Genomic DNA, 15,961 nt, shown 5'->3' with positions numbered 1-15,961 from the left:
ACGCAGATCAGAAGTAGTGTTAGTTGCTCGAAGCTCTTGTGATACTAGACTTATCAAATTGGTAGCAGCTTGGGAGAGCAAACGTGTAACATCCGCGATCCCTCTCCTGTCGGCCATATTGCAAGGAAAAGGACGTGAAAAGAACTCTGGGATATATTTATAATCCCGCAAGTTATGTTGGGATATAATTAAAAACATGCCCCATAAAAAAAAAAGGCTGAATAATTTTCAAAATGGGCTGAATAATATTGTGTCAAGCATGGTTAATTTGTAAAAGTAGGTGATTAATGAAAAAAAGGCTGAATAATTTTTGAAATGGGCTAAATAATATTGTGACAAGTATGGTTAAGTCGTAAGAGTAAGTGGTTAATGAAAAAGAGGCTGAATAATTTTAAAAATATAATTTTGGCGGTAATGGCACCCCATAGGCCCGTGCGACGAAATAACTTCACGGGATTAGCAAAGTTTCAGTCACAGCAAATTATGCAAAAAATCTAGAAAGATTTAAGCTTAAATCTCGTTTAACGTTTAAAGCGACACATTAATGACTGCAACCATCGTGTTGCATACAAACCTCGCAAACTTTAAAACACGTTCTCTAGTGATACCTGCGAAAGTATTCACTATAATTTCCGGTAAGATTTTCGCGGACAATCTGATCGATTTCTCTTACATTGTATGCTGAGACTGAAACTTTTCACCTCAAGCAAATCTCCGTCGCACGGTCCAAACAAACACAGTGAGCAACTGAGCTACTAGTATATGTCCGTGTTAAAACACACGAAAGGACTCTAAAGCACACTTCACTCTGATTGGACAGAAAAACACAAAGATTTTCTGGCTCCAATCAGATGGCAGAACGACTTCGACCGTTTGGAACTAGTCTTGTAAGACAATGTCCCCAGGGGCTCTTCATGCCCTAACTTGAAATCGACCGACAGCCCCTGGGTCTCCGAGGATGGTCAATACATGACAAACCTAACCAAACAGTGTACTGCGATCTAATTTCTACAGTAATTTAGAGTTCTATTTTTACTCGACTTCTCTGTAACTAAAATTTGATTAAAATGTATACTGTGTGGATAGAAAAAATAGTAAACCTTTTTTTTTCTTATTTCCGTTCAAAGAGCTAGGACGATTCCAAATTCTCGATAATCTCATGCATACTTGGTCTTTCCTTTGGGTCCGTCTGAACAGAGCGCCGTATCAAACCTCGTAACACGTGATTCGCTACCATGGCCACTTGCTCTTTGCGATTCTGAGGATCTGGTAGTTCCCGTATACACATTTCACAAAGAAGAACTCCAAAACTGTACACATCGATCTGAAAAGGATACAAAGAGCAAAAAATTAAGAAGAATATCTTAGATTTATTGCAGAAAAAACAGTCGTTCTATTTTCCTTTACTTTGCAAGGTGGGCACCGTTAAGGTCATGAAACAAATAGTTTTATTAGTAAACTATTACAGTCGTAAAATGGCTAAGAAAACCGGTATATTTCTACGTTGGAGCAATTCATAACAGAGATCTTGCTCAAAGTAAGTCTAATTCAGTACTTTGATTAATGAACACACATCAACTAACCTTGATTGTCTGATTTGAAGTGAGTGCTTCAGGCGCACTGTATATCATGGCACCAGGGGCAACTGTCATGGTCTGTTGCATAAAGTTAGCAGTTCCGTAATCTGAAACCTTACCTCGCCATTGCTCGCCTTGTCGCCATAGCAACACATTCGCACTGCTGATGTCACGGTGGATAATGGGAGGTTTGCTCAAATGTAAGTAATTAAGTGCTTGCGCTATGTCGACGGATAAAATAGAGATATCTGAAGCAGGGAGAGGTTGCTGCTCTAGTAGTGTTCGTAAACTAGATTCCAGGAGCTCTGTTACAAACAACGGACTTCCTTCATCATTTGTTGCCCCTATAAATTGTAGCAAGCAAGGATGGCGGCATCTTGAGGCAATGTTCATTTCACGCTCAAACAGACGTCGGTTATGTGGAGAAAGTATCAATTCATGGATCTGCTTCACAGCAACTTTGCAGCCTCTAAATTTTCCCAGCAGGACAGTGCCCCACCCACCCACCCCAAGGCAGGTATCTGTCATGTGAATCTCATCCCGTGATATAGCCCAATCACAGGACTCTTTTTGTCTGCACTCCTCTAGTGCTTGTTGAACTGTGTTTAAAGTTTGTTGCAGTTCATTCACATGTTCATCTTTGATTCTTAATTCTCCCTCCAAGCTGGTAATTCTTTGTTCAGCTTCTTCTTTTGCTTGCTTTGTCATCTCAAATTCCTCTTGAAGGCCTTCTAGCTCTGTTACTAAGACATTTCTTTCTTTCCCCCATTTACTTTGTTCAAACTGAAGTTTTTCAATCTCTTCTTCTAAATACTGAAGTCCAGAGGAAGTACCTGTGATTCATAAAATAAAATGAGGATTTGCCTCTTGCTTCATAACAACCACATAGTCCCTTGGAGACCTTCCTCTTTAATAAGGCTGCAGGTGAACCCCAACTAAAAATTACCCATAAAATGAGTAAGAAATGTGGGAACCAGCTCACCCTGAAAATTAAACATTGATTGCTAACACTACAAAGACATGGGTGGAGAGCTAAGTGTAATGCTATCCACCCCCCCCCCCCCCCGATGGTATCTTAGACCATTGCCAACATTTTGGCAATGTGGGAAATTGTTTATTGACTAAGCTTGTTTACTCAAGATTACTGAACAATGTTCTTGGTTTCTTGTTTATGTTTTAATTTGTTTGGTTAAGTTTGTTTGTATCCTTATTTGTTTGTTTGTTTTTCTTATTTGACATTTTATCAACCCTGTGTACACCTAATCTGTCCATAAAAAAAAAAAAAGAACGAAATAAAAAAAACAACCAAACTTGGTTAAAAACATATATATTTATGATAGGACAACTAAAATGCATATCCTAAATAGTAAATGTTATCAACTTTATTTGCAATGATCAAACCTATCATGACCACAATTACACACAATGACATTACACATTATCCATGGGAAAAAAGGAGAAAATATCACCGGACCAGGGGAACACTCTTACCACAGAAACAGATGTGAGAGCTCCTATTAATTACCATGGATAAAAATCTGGAAGACTTAATAACAAACCTGAGTTTAAATCTTGTTCCTTTCCACCAACACTTTGATTACTTAAATACTGCATCCACTGTGGGGTTGTTGATGGTCGTGCAACAGATCCTACCAAGTCCACATTATTAGGTGACCCTGCTAACAATGGAATAAGCCCCTGCGGTTTTGGACTACTTGGGCTAAGTACTTTTTTACCAGAGTTTGAGGAACTACTGGATATAAGTGGAGTGATACCCTGAAGACTGTTTGATGTTGGTGATGTATCTTTTTGTAGATTAATAGGTGAATATGTGTTGGGGATGTCAATTGGATCTAAGGTCCCTCTTAAGTTTGAAAGAACTTCTGTATGGAGTCTCTTATTGAGCAATGTTGTAGCATTTGCAGTGCCACCAATTCTTTGCTCAAAGTCACAAGAAGTAGCTGAAGGAGTAAAAGTTTCTTTTTCCCATGACTTTTTCCTCCGGGGAGATAGCCTTTGTCGTCCCCTTTGAGAATCAGCTGTGTCAGGTTTGTTGATGTCACGCCAACCTCTGGGCATTGTGAATATTTACTATATATCTGTATATTGATTTTCAGTTTCTACCAACATCTTACTCCAAGATGATAACCCCTTGCAATTTGTCACAAGCTACAGAGGAGAAGGTGGCAAAACAATGATTGACAGAAATAATTATACCCAAGAGAGTCCTCATTCCTTGAAAGAGTTTATGGTATTTGAAAAATATTCACCAAATGATCTACATTCTGAGTCAAAAATGTTTTTCTTTATGCATATTGTCTATCCCATTTGGAAAGGAACAAGGCTTTAACAATCCTACGACATATCTGAGACAGAATTTCCAAAGACAAACACTGAAAGGGGGAATAGGGGTTCTGGAAACACAGATTCCAACCCTTCTGGATTATTCCAAAGTCCATCGCATACAAAATGATCCACCCACACTCCTATGAACAAGTTTCCATACCTTGCAGAGTTACGGCCAGATAAAAACTAAAAGGATATACATCTTCATTAAAACTTAACCAGGTTTTCGATCTGGAATTTGGGTATCCAGCTACTGACAATCACTATGTGGGACACAGCAGTCAGTCTTAAATTTTGGGGTTTGAGTTTGCAGATGTTTTAATAAAAAACGTTTCCAGATCTCAGATTTCCAGTGGTTGACATCTCTGCAAAACGTATTTAAGTCTACAGGCTGAAAGTCATATCACTTAATGTGTCTTTAGTATATTTGTGACAAGTGTGTGAAAGACTTTGGTTTAACATAGACTATAACTCCCAAGAACATATGAGCCATGAAGGGGGTAGAATAAATGGCAGCTAGGGATTCTCCTAACCTCCCCCCCCCCCCCCCCTCTCCCTCTTGTTACAGTTCGCACAAACCATGCGTTTACCTCTTTACAAAAAGTCTGCCAAGTTTGCACCCAATCCTCGGTATTTGATTTTACGAGATCGTACGCGAATCTCTCAAAACTTGAAAGATTAAGACCACTCACTTGAATTTGTATAATAATATGGTGTTTGAACTTTACTGAAGCGGTGAATTTTGTAGATACCCTGAGACAAACTCGAAATTCAGGGGGAACAAACCGGAAAGGTGAGAACAGAAAGATTGAGGTAAAAACTTTGTAATTTCAGATGCTCTAAGTGAAAGGTACAATCAAACGAAATCTTTTACCGAAAAAAACAAAACAAAAAGTATATTAAGTATATAAACAAAATATATATCAGGATACCTGGAAGGATAGTCAAGGTCCTGTTCGCACCAGCGCCATCTTGAATATTTTTGTTTTTCTCCCCAGATCTCTCACGGTTAATATTTGCATCATGGCGGAAGGAGTGACGAAGGCGGGACTTAGCTGTGCGTTCTAATTTCCCCGACGTCTGCTAATAGTCCAAGTATTTTAGAGCCTTGCTTTCATTTATTTTTCACCTTGGGAGAGTTTTAATGGGAAAAGGTATACGTTTTTTGCGAGATCTCAAAGTCTTTTCTACTCCCACGGCTGCAACTTCATCGTAAAAGAATCCTACCTCGTCATCATTTCAGTTTCATCATCATCTTCCGCTGACTTTTTATTGCTATGAAATAATATTTATAGTAAGGGCGTGGTGGTTTATTTCGAATTTTGTGGGCGCGGAAATTACCGTCTGAAAGATGGAAAAGAGGAATAATTTCATTCTCCTTCGCGATTTGGAAGACCCCTCGACCCAAGATTCTGGTGTACTGTGGGGAATGTTGTCGAATTACGTCTACGGAACGCAACCTCCGATAGCCTTGAAAGGCGAATTATTTGAAGCTCGTTCAGTAGACGAACAACCCGCTCAAGACAGTGAGAAGATAGCTTTACGTGGTCTGAAGCAAAAGTGTCTGGAGGTCGATTGTCCTAAAGAAGAGTTACAAGTTATCTCATTAGAAGACGCTCAAATTTTGCTGGCTGTTCAATCCTTTAGTAAAAGATGTAGCATTGTGAATGACAGACAGGATCTTCTGAGATGGGCTTTGACGGAGAATGAAGGATGTAAGGTACTTGTGTGGATGGATGATTTAAAGAAGAATGTGGATGCAATCGTTCATTACAAAGGCGCCCTTCCTCCTTATGATGGGATCATGTTTGGTGTTGAGATTGTGGTGAGTGCAATTATGTCTTAATTTTTTTCCTTAAGATCAGATCACCGTTTCCTGACTGCATTTTATGTATTTCCTGTGCTTCATTCCTGTAGAATCCTGTCTCAAAAGACCTTTTTAGCTTGTATGTTTTGTTTACCCATTAAGGTTTATGTGAGAATACTTAAGAGGACTGTTTCCTTCAAATTTGCTGTTATTCATGTACACATGTATACTTAATTTACAAAAGATAAAGCTGGGAATTCTCGTGAGACTTGAAATGGGTAAACAAAACATACAAGCTAAAGAGGTCTGTTTGTTGAGTTCTGAACTGGGTTAAGCCTCAAGCTGGATTTACAATGGTTGTCTCAAAATGACTGAGCAGAGCAGATTGTGTTGTCTTTGTGTTCACATTTACTTGTGGTTAGGTATCATAGACTACTCCCAGGTATGAACTAACTACAGTCAAACCTGTATTAAAGGGTCACCTTGTTTTAAGCAGTCAATAGTCAAAGTCTCAAAATTCTTTCACCATAAACACTGTAATTTTCTCCTCTTCTAAGCAGTCCCCTCTATTGTTGGTCTATATGAGTTGTGGTCACCCTTTATTGAGTCCCAATGGCTTCATTGTATTGTCCTTTACCTGTTTTGAATGATCACTAAGAGCAGAACCACTCTAATAAGACTACAAACCAACTTTCAAATAAAGTTTAATTCATGTTCATCCCCGAAAGTCATCCCCGAAAGTCAATGTGAATAGTTTTTTTAGCAAGTTTTTGTATATGAAGTCGTCAATTATGGTGTAAAAATGGCTTTTTTATTGTGTTTATGATTCCCCTTCACTATGGACCTGTATTAGGCCGTTAACCTGCGTTAAGCTGTCAGTCCATCATTCCTGATGGGTGTTTGCTTAATACAGATTCAACTGTATAGTCCCTGTTTCCTCTTTTTTATGGTTAGCACAAGCTTTGTGGTGGGCTGGTCCTTCAGTCTTCAATCTAGGCAAGTACACATCAGTATATCATTGCCAAACATGAAGAACAAATCCGTTAAAAGAAAAAAGAAAAACCTGTAAGCGGACAATTCTAAGCACACCTGTCGGCTGACGGGAAGCATGGTGGCCTTGTGGTTAGTGCACTTGACTCTGGATCAAGTGGTCTGGAGTCGAGCCCTGACCGGGGACATCGTGTTGTGTTCTTAGGTAAGACACTTTACTCTTACAGTGCCTCTCTTCACCCAGGTGTTTCAATGGGTCCTGGAAAATTTCATTTTTGGGGGGCAACCATGCTATGGATTGGCATCCCATCCAGGGGGGATAGAAATACTTCTAGTTACTTCACGCCACAGAAACTGGAGTTGAGTGCCAGCCTAATGGGCCACTCGAGCATCACAATGATTTTTAAGATTTACTTTAAAATGCTTAACTTAACAATTCCTACCTAAAATATGGTTTTCTTGGCATCACTTTGAACTTACTTTCCTTTGTTCTGACTGATAACCAGGATCCCCGCTTTCAAAACAGAGGAACAACAGATGGAGTGTTCCGATGTCAGAGGTACTTCAAATGTTCCCCCGGGGCTGGTTTGTTTGTGTCACTGGATAGAATCACAATTCCTGTGGAAGAAGGGGATCAGCAAGTGAAAGGTACAAAAAGATGATAACAATTGAATTGAATGTACAGTTGATTGTTTTTAATTAACAAATGGTAAACACCACAGCATATACTATTGAGTTATAGATGCACGCGGGAGGTTGCTAAGCATGAAAGAAGCGTAAAAGTCGCTCGAGGTGATAGCCGAGAATGACTCTAGCTTCTTGAGTGCTTAGCAAACCTCCCAAGTGCATCCATAACTCAGTAGTGTACGTTGTGGTGTTTACCATTTGTTTTATAACATAACATTGATACATTGTAGCTTAAGAGTTCCCTTTTATTTAACAAATCTTACGCGACCAGAAAAAACAAGTGCACATGGAAAAATAGTCTTTGCATTTGCTCACATCAGCAGCGTACACCCATGGGCAAATGGGAGATGCTAAATTGACCAATCAGAGCACGCGCTTTACTTTGGTTATGTTACAAATAACAGTAGCAAGGGGCTTCTGAGGTTCTGTGAGATTGTGAAGGGAAGCTGTTACCATGGGGAGACCATGCTATGTGTTTCTGGTTGATAATTGTTGACATGAGACAAACAAACTCGTATGTAAATATATACAAAATCTATGAGGGTTACCAATCTGTATAAAGCTCTGAAAGTTGCATATTTACTTACATCTTGGGCTGAATATCTCAATACTCAGGAGAGATTTTCCATAGTTTGGGGTTAATTCTAGTTTGAAGTGGAGAAAGTCGCAGCTGGTGGCCACCAAGTTGCAAGCCTTGTTTCCCTTTCTGCTCTAAATGGCCCCTGGCCAAAAGTAATTTCATAAATTGGTGCTTCACACAGCCTATGGGGGCGAAAGAATTCCATGAATGGGTTGATTAGAATTTGATTTAACTCGTTTGAGATAATCAGACTGGGATGTAATTTAGATGGGCAATTTTCAGGACTTCATTCATAATCTTCATAGATTTTTGTTTGTCTCAAGTCAACGTTTGTCAACCAAGAATGCGTAGTATGGTCTGCCTGTGTTATTCTTTACCTCATCAGATCATTGTCAATTAGAGAGGCAAAAGCTAATATCTTGTAGGTAGCAATGGGAGATGCCCTTGGACTTGACACCAAATCCTTGTAACAATCATTTACAAAGAAAGGTCTTAAAAAAATAGTTGACTTTTAATTTTATGATTGATTAACAGTAAATTGTAAACTAATTTCAAGATGTGCAATGGGGTTACATCCAGGAGGAAAATCCAATTGGAAGACAGTTTTGGGTTTCCAAGGCTCTATGGGCACATCTAAATTAGTTAGAATGGTAAATCTGTTTTCTCTTTTTTGTTCTATGTAATGATTCTGAAGACAATGACCAAGATGAGTACACATGCATAGGAGATGGAGAGAAGACTGGTGGAGAGGATTCTGGAATGGAAAGCTCAGGGCACTCTCTGATCGAAGCTGAGCTTCTTCAAGGAAGGAGTGACGCTTTAATTCTGGACGAAAATAACGTGGAAGGATCAGAAGTCATTGACAATATAGAGAAATGTGAAAGCGTCGAGCACGACTCCGAGAGTTTTGAAAAGGGAGAGAAATCAAGCGAGGACGAAGCCGAGGACTTCAAACAGTTATATCTCCAGCAAAAGAAGCTATTGCATGAGACGCAGTATTGTTTGAAAGAAAGCAATAACAAGATTGTTAGCTTGGAAAAGCACTTGGATGAAGAGGTCACACTCGGAGGGAAACTGAGAGAGAAATGTGATGCTTTGTTCAAGAGTTTAACCGAAGAGGCACTTCACCGGGCAGAGGTAGAGAGTTTGTTAGAGGAGGAACGAAGTAAGATTCGTAAAATGCAGAAACAGTTTGACCGCGAATGGGGTGAATTTGAGAGGAGATTGATCGAAGAGCGCGCCTTGAGATCAGATATTGAGCGACAGTTACAGGGCCTCATGAAAGAAATGGAGGAAGGAAGGAGTTCTAAGATGGCGTTGCAAACGGAATTAGAGGCCTTGAAAGAAAGACTGGATCATCAGGAAAAGACTGGCCAGCTCAATGAAGGACCACAAGATTCAGCAATCTACCAGGGAACGAGTGAAAATGAAGCTCATCCGGATCTGGATTTAAGCGACTGGATAATAAGCCGTGACGAAATAGAAGTGTCTATAGGAAAGAGTCTGGGCACTGGTGGTTGGGGCGTGGTGAAGGAAGGAAAATTCCGCGGCTGTAGAGTCGCGGTGAAACAGATTCACGAACTGATTCTCTCGCCTCATAACAGGCGTTTGTTCATGCGCGAGATGGAAATCGCTTCCAGGTGTCGGCATCCCTGTCTTCTTCAGTTTGTCGGAGCAACAAATGATGATGGCGTCCCTTTATTTGTCACAGAACTGATGGATACCAGTTTGAGAGATCTTCTTGAGAAACAACCGCTTAATAAAGCAGACATTGTCACTATTGCGCTTGACGTGGCAAGGGCCCTTAACTATCTGCACCTGAACAAACCTCCCATTATTCACCGCGATGTGAGCAGCGCTAACGTATTGCTATGGCGACGAGACAATCAGTGGCGTGCTAAAGTGTGTGACTATGGTACCGCGAACTTCATGAGACACTGTAGGACCATAAACCCCGGGGCTGTCATATATTCTGCACCAGAGGCCCTCTCGCTAGAGCAGTCGCCAAAGGTTTGTTTTTCTTCATTCGGTTGTATTTTAAAGTGTGGGGATGGGGTAGAATCTGACTCGTTCCCATTCAAAACAAGTTTGATCTAAAAATGAAAGTTGATTTTAGCCCTGTGATGAATTTTGTGAGAGTAAAAGTCAAGTGCATTCACTTTAAAATAGTTGCCGCAGCAATTTTATTTGTCTTGACATTCCACAGATCGACGTTTACAGCTTCGGTTTGTTGCTCTGCGAAATATGCATCCGGGAACTCCCCGTTCCTCATCAAACTGAAGACCAGGTTTCATTGATAAAAGATGAAGTCTTAAGAAACCTGGTGAAGAGTTGCGTACGACAAGATCCCGAAGAAAGACCGAAAATGGCCGAAGTAATCGGGAAATTGGAACAAATAGAACGGACAAGTGATGAATAAAATGTTATGACTAAGTAAATTATTTGGGTGGGGCTAGGGAAGGGGAACTTGGCGATATGAAAATAGACGAACAATTAATTTATTTTTGAACTACATAGACTTTTTCTTTCACGAGGTCTTGCAGTGCGTAAGAGGTTAAACAAGATGATGTAGACGTTCGAGTTTTTGATAGATATTTTCGAAATATCTAGTGTTATCCTTATCATTTGGAACTACAATGCGAAATGCGTAAAAAAACAAGCAAACAAACACCAAAGCTAGCAAAAATAAGAAAAAAGTTTAAATGTCAGGAATTAGATGGAGCGAGGCATTTCTCGCTTAAAGGGTTCTTTGAATATTTGAGTGGGATGCTTGTATCTGAGACGTAGATAGTCAAGTTCACTTCCACTAGGACATTTACAGTTTGCATTACATAAAGAGTACACTATTTGCCTTTGTTATCTGAACTTTTTGCAGCCACTGAAAAGTTTTCTTGTCTTGTTTCAAACTTCTCGTGGAAAAATTGATTGGAAAATAAGTATTCCGGCAAAAAATACTTGGGATTGTCAACACAATTGGGGGTAAGGGGCGCATCCCAATATGTTGAATCTCTAGGGTGGGGCGGGAGGATTCTTAGGAACTTAAATAATTATAGAATCAAATTAAAATAATTAGATAGAATAGGACTTGGATTTGATCGTAAGTTGATTAATTTTCATTGTTCGAGGATTTCCTTTTTCTTTGCTCTCCAAAGTAAGTACACTAGGAACGTTAGAATTTTCATACAATTGTGGTTTTTTTTTTCGGAATAGAAAGAATAAAAGGGCGAAATGGCGTAGTTACGACTGGATTAATTATATGGATCAGGCTTAAGTGTTTAAGTTTATTTACTATTTTTCGATGACAGCACAATCTTAGTTTCATCCAAGATATGAAGCCTGGGTAGTTTGTAAAGAATGATCCTGGGTTATGAATGCATACGGTATCTTAATATGTCAATTAAAAAATTGGGTAGGTACGAACTTATTGTCTGCTACCGGTGTGTGCAAGACTCGTCCACTTTCAAACAAGCACCTCGTGGGGCTGGTGACTTAAACTATTCTTGGGATTTATAGCTAAAAACTAAAACTATATGTTGCCATGGCAATTAAATCAGGATTGGAGCTTATCGCACTTTTAACAACTCACTCTACTAACTATGGTCCAGAAGACCTGGAGCTGAAGCTTTCACTGGTTTCAGAGGTTTTCCCCCTGGACACGATGCCAATCCAACTCGGGGTAACCCAAAGTATTTCGACAAGTTCTCTCGATAGTTTGTTGGCACACATTTTCTGGGTGGAGACGGGCACTGTCCCATTTGAGTGTCCTTTCTAACAACACGACACAATGGCCCGGTCTGAGGTCAAACTCGGACTCATCAATCGGAATTTCAGCGATTTTTATTATGATGACCCCTGAATATGCTTTAGTCTAGATTGTTTATGTCCACTGGTTCGTCGGTGTCGATTTTCATCAAAGTGTACAAGTTAGACTTGCTCACAAGTCGCGCTTTTGAGAGCGCGTAGCGCGACAGTTAGCGCGGAGCGCGAGCGAGACAGAAAACCAAGCGAACGACTTTAGAAAGTCTATGTACAAGTGAATTCCACCATATTATTAGGGAACTTTAGCATCACGTTTACGGCAAACGGCGAACCTGAAGAGGTCACGTGACCACCTCTTTGCCGTCACGTTTGCAGTTTGCGGTTCCAGTTTCGACGGGAAGAAGGCGCTCCAGCCTTACGGGAAGGGTTTTTGGCCACTTAACGAAACCAACTTACGTTTGACGCTTTTAGTAAGAATTTTCTATCTTTTATGGATCCAAATGTGGTTTTTTTGTGATTAAAAAAACAATGTGTTTTGCATGATCTAAATGGAAGAAAGCTGAGTGGCGAAAGAACTTGAAAACAAAATGGCGGCTCGAATTTCCTAAACATGTGCATGCAAAGAAGCACAGTTATGGAGTTCTGTATCAATGTATGTCTTCTTCCATTTCTAGAAAATTCATTTTAGATAGCCAAACACTTGCCAAGAGGTGATGCTGGCGACCGAAGTGGCCCAGCGAAGGCCAAAATGTTCCACTTAGCAAAATTAAACCTCAGGTTGAAAAAAGTCGGAAAGCGTCTGTTGACTCCCAATAAACCCGAAGACGAGAATATAATACAAAGCAAATCATGTCACGCCGATAGATGAGAGAACACGTTACGTGACAAGACTAAACAACGGAGGCGAGGCCGTCACAAGTTCAACAGTCATTCCCGAAAAAGTTTTTTTTAATCACTCTTCGCTGATCAGTTCAAACATTTTCTCTCATTTCTATTCTTATGGGAAATTTGATTTGGTATCCGGCACAGACCCAATGAAGTAGCCCTTTATTTAGCTCTATTATGTTCGAGTCATCACGACGTTTGGTCACGTGGATCACCGGTTACCAGGGACAACAAAAGCACCGCAAACCCTTTCGTTCACGATTACTTGCTGATTTCTCGAGGTTTACTCAAACGTCAAAGTTGCTCTGAACGTCACATCCGAACGATTTCTACATGGTGTTTGGAAAAAGCAAAGCGGGATTCAATTTTGTCCATCAGGACCAAATCTGGTGGGTTGAGTGTTTGCTACTCAAATCAGATTCTTCTTTTGTTTGACTCAAACATTCGAAGTTACATGCTGTAAACTGTGATGGGGTTCATTCAAGTATAGTTATATAGATCATGCTAATGAGTAAATCTTGAGTTAACCGAATTCTGGTATCCTTATTCAAACAGGAAAGACCATATTGGCCACGAGCATAGTGCATCAAAACGTTGGCCTGAAAACTGGGGTTTTCTGATCGGACAATACAAGATTGTAAGTTTTGCATGTTTGTTGGTATCAACAAAGAAATTTTATGTAATGTGAAATCAACTCAAGCCTTGTCAGTTTTAATGTAACATAACTTGACTCAGAGACACGAGGAGCCCTCTTCATTCGTTTGGAAAATATTGGGCTGTGTTCGAATATTTACTTGGATTCTAAAAGATCTCCATGGAATTTATTACTGCTCGCGTGATAATGCAGACAGTTCGGTCAGGTTCATTTAAGTTTGTGTGAGCAAAAATTCCGGCATAAGTCTTTTATTATTTTTTTTTTTAATTTCTCCAAACACGTCATAGAAATCAGGGGAATTAGAGATTTCTGTCATTCCCAACCTTTTTGAAGGACTGGTGAGATGTCAATAATGTCTTAATTGATGAGTTAAAACGATAGCTGGCAAGTTTAATGAACTTTCATATAAGTAAACACAGCTTCCCTCTGCTGAACCTCACTCTTACAGCCATAATGACTACGATATTTGGTTTGTATTCGTAACAAATTAATTTAAGAATAATCTATTACAACTCACTTCAAATTTTGTGCAATATAAATTCATTTTTTAATTTCTTTAAAATTATTTTTATCTCCTATAGTTGGCAAATGAAGACGAAAGTGTTGCGAATGGTGCGGCAGCTGTGAGAGTAAAGCAGCGACGTGAGGCTCTAAAGCTGCCACCCATTGACGCCAGTGTAGCGTCACAACTGTCAGTCGGAAAGTCAAATGCAAAATTTCCAACTAAGACATCAGAGGAGGTTGGGTGGAGATCAAGTCAACCATCTTGCAACTTGGAAAGATATGGTCGATACACAAAACTCAAGTCATCGTTCCTTGGGCAAATGAAATGGCCCCCAGAAGCAATAGATTAATAATTATTATTTGTTATTTCCACTGACATGAGTCATATCAGTGTTTATTTTCCAGTTGGGTTGTTATAATGAGGCGTAGCATGCATTGTAGATGGCTTGCATTGCAATAGAGGCTATTTAATGGTTGTAGTAATGGCCAGATTTTTCTCAAGTTTTAACCAAAGTTTCTTGTGAAATTAGTTTTTAAAATCCATCAATGGCTTCTGAGAGATAATTTTCAGACTAGTAGGACAACTGAAGTCCTGAAATGTTTTCAACAATTTTTCTTGTTTCCATAAACTTGGTGATAATTTATTTTGAAAAAATAAAATTATCCTCTTACCATCAAGGTTACCAGATCAGAAATTATTTTTTTTTTCAAATCCAAAGGCTAGAGTGAATATTCAAGGGCACTGTTTTTTAGATTTATGGAGTGTTATTTATTAAATACTCTCATGTCTTACCATCCTCTTACCATCAAGGTTACTAGATCAGAAATTATTTTTTTTTCAAATCCAAAGGCTGGAAGTAAATATTCAAGGGCACTGTTTTTTAGATTTATGGAGTGTTATTTATTAAATACTCTCACGTTAATGTGCTTCCTTTATTTTACTAATTTAGCTAAGGTGCAATATCAAAAATGTCCAGAAATGTGGTTGTACAAAAGCATTTGGAAAAGTGTGAAAATAATATTATTTTTTGCCCTTAAGATGATGACGTCTCGTTAAAAATAAATGACAAAAGAATGGCAAAATCCTAAATTAATTAAGTTTTAATTTCTTGTCTCTTATGATTCATAGCAACAGATCTGATTTGCCTTCTTTGCTTTAGTCTCATCAACATGAAATGAACAGAGAGTGAGTTTGTAAATAAACACTTTATTGAAGTCTTGTTATAATAATAAAGGCATTTTCAAGTGTGAAACATTCTTTCTTCAAAGTAGAATTAATTAAATCTATTCCTGACATTCTTCGTTGTACATACTACATTAACATGCTGTGCATGAGGGCAAATGAATAAGTTACATCATTCAACACAACACTTACTATTAAAGGAGTTAATTTTAACTTCAGTTTGTTTATAGAAGACCCTAACTTCACATGGAAGAGCTGAACCCTTACAGATCTCTCCCAATAGCATTGCTCAAGGCCTTGTACTACATAGCTGGTGAAGAAACGTTCATGCTAAAGCATTAACAATGAGGGCTTGCTTGCAGGCTAACATTATTACTGACTGCAGCCATAACATAAGTTATGGAATGAAACTATACTATTGTTACTGCTTAAGCTTTGTCTTCTGTCTAGACTGAATACAGTTTATAGAAAGAAGAGGTGCTGAGCACCCTTAACTTTTTTTTTAGTTAAGTTTTCACTTAATGTTTAGATATATTGGTGGAAAACATTGAATTTGTAAAGATACATTAAGTACAACTTGAATTCTACACAAAACCTGCACACACTATGGTCAGGCAACATTGTGGAGCTATGTATTCCTTCACCTCATGGAATATATTAATTTTGAAATTTGTTAGGATTAATTTTGTAATTTCACTTTCTTATATACATGTTGGGTAAAAATATCTAACACAAATAATATTTACTTATTAGAAATTTAGTGTTAACTTATTATTCGTCAGTTCTACAGAGTTGAATCACACAGAACTGGACCCTTGAAGCTGTACTTTGATGATAACGTCAGGGTCAGCTGTAATAACAAATGAGGCCTCATAGGACTTTCCAGGTTCAGTTGGTGAGAAACGCACTGGTAGTCGAACAAACCGGTTAGCCCTGTAAGAGCAATGCAACATTAAGAGCCCTCTTAAGTTTTGAGCTGTGCATTCCT

At 38.9% G+C, this 15,961-nt stretch overlaps 4 protein-coding genes across 11 annotated transcripts in view; 2 read left to right on the top strand and 2 right to left on the bottom strand.

Annotated features, from left to right (window-relative positions):
• Positions 1-4,996, bottom strand: part of LOC111335220 (uncharacterized) — a 17,833-nt gene extending 12,837 nt beyond the window's left edge. For 2 of the 3 annotated variants that reach the window (XR_015998467.1, XM_088752311.1), the window contains exons 1-4: positions 4,856-4,996; positions 3,137-3,746; positions 1,584-2,410; positions 1,168-1,324 (exon numbers count right to left, since the gene is read on the bottom strand). Coding sequence is in view for 2 of the 3 variants with exons in the window: in XM_088752311.1 (XP_088608437.1) it covers positions 1,168-1,324; positions 1,584-2,410; positions 3,137-3,656 (1,504 nt within the window). In the remaining variant the exon portion in view is untranslated. Of the gene's footprint in view, positions 1-1,167; positions 1,325-1,583; positions 2,411-3,136; positions 3,747-4,855 lie in introns of those variants that run through there. The other variant, XM_088752312.1, reaches the window with a different exon arrangement.
• A 278-nt stretch (positions 4,997-5,274) lies between these two features.
• On the top strand, positions 5,275-11,223 carry LOC111335236 (uncharacterized). The gene is made up of 4 exons (XM_022941106.2): positions 5,275-5,748; positions 7,227-7,368; positions 8,682-9,997; positions 10,194-11,223. The coding sequence occupies exons 1-4, from the start codon at positions 5,275-5,277 to the stop codon at positions 10,404-10,406; spliced, it is 2,145 nt and encodes a 714-aa protein (XP_022796841.1). The 3' UTR covers positions 10,407-11,223.
• A 1,628-nt stretch (positions 11,224-12,851) lies between these two features.
• Positions 12,852-15,043, top strand: LOC111335225 (ciliary microtubule inner protein 1). The gene is made up of 3 exons (XM_022941091.2): positions 12,852-13,020; positions 13,187-13,268; positions 13,868-15,043. Exons 1-3 carry the CDS (start codon positions 12,965-12,967, stop codon positions 14,138-14,140), a joined length of 411 nt encoding a protein of 136 aa, XP_022796826.2. The 5' UTR covers positions 12,852-12,964; the 3' UTR covers positions 14,141-15,043.
• LOC111335223 (uncharacterized) overlaps positions 14,978-15,961 on the bottom strand; it is a 33,218-nt gene continuing 32,234 nt past the window's right edge. For all 6 annotated transcript variants that reach the window (XM_022941084.2, XM_022941088.2, XM_022941085.2 and 3 more), the window contains exon 52: positions 14,978-15,906. In XM_022941084.2, the coding sequence (XP_022796819.2) occupies positions 15,771-15,906 (136 nt within the window). In that variant the 3' untranslated portion in view covers positions 14,978-15,770. The remainder of the gene's footprint in view (positions 15,907-15,961) is intronic.

This window comes from Stylophora pistillata, chromosome 3, assembly GCF_964205215.1.
Source record: "Stylophora pistillata chromosome 3, jaStyPist1.2, whole genome shotgun sequence".
Lineage (NCBI taxonomy): Eukaryota > Metazoa > Cnidaria > Anthozoa > Scleractinia > Pocilloporidae > Stylophora > Stylophora pistillata.
Note: the sequence above shows the minus strand (reverse complement) of the source record. Positions and strands in the feature narration are given on the sequence as shown.

Excerpts from the sequence above, each read along its gene's own strand:
- LOC111335225 (XM_022941091.2), top strand. The coding sequence starts at position 12,965 with ATGGTGTTTGGAAAAAGCAAAGCGGGATTCAATTTTGTCCATCAGGAC. Across the intron at positions 13,021-13,186 it reads GTCCATCAGGACCAAATCTG|GAAAGACCATATTGGCCACG; the intron begins GTGGGTTGAGTG and ends TTATTCAAACAG. Across the intron at positions 13,269-13,867 it reads TGATCGGACAATACAAGATT|TTGGCAAATGAAGACGAAAG; the intron begins GTAAGTTTTGCA and ends TATCTCCTATAG.
- LOC111335236 (XM_022941106.2), top strand. The coding sequence starts at position 5,275 with ATGGAAAAGAGGAATAATTTCATTCTCCTTCGCGATTTGGAAGACCCC. Across the intron at positions 5,749-7,226 it reads TGTTTGGTGTTGAGATTGTG|GATCCCCGCTTTCAAAACAG; the intron begins GTGAGTGCAATT and ends ACTGATAACCAG. Across the intron at positions 9,998-10,193 it reads CGCTAGAGCAGTCGCCAAAG|ATCGACGTTTACAGCTTCGG; the intron begins GTTTGTTTTTCT and ends GACATTCCACAG.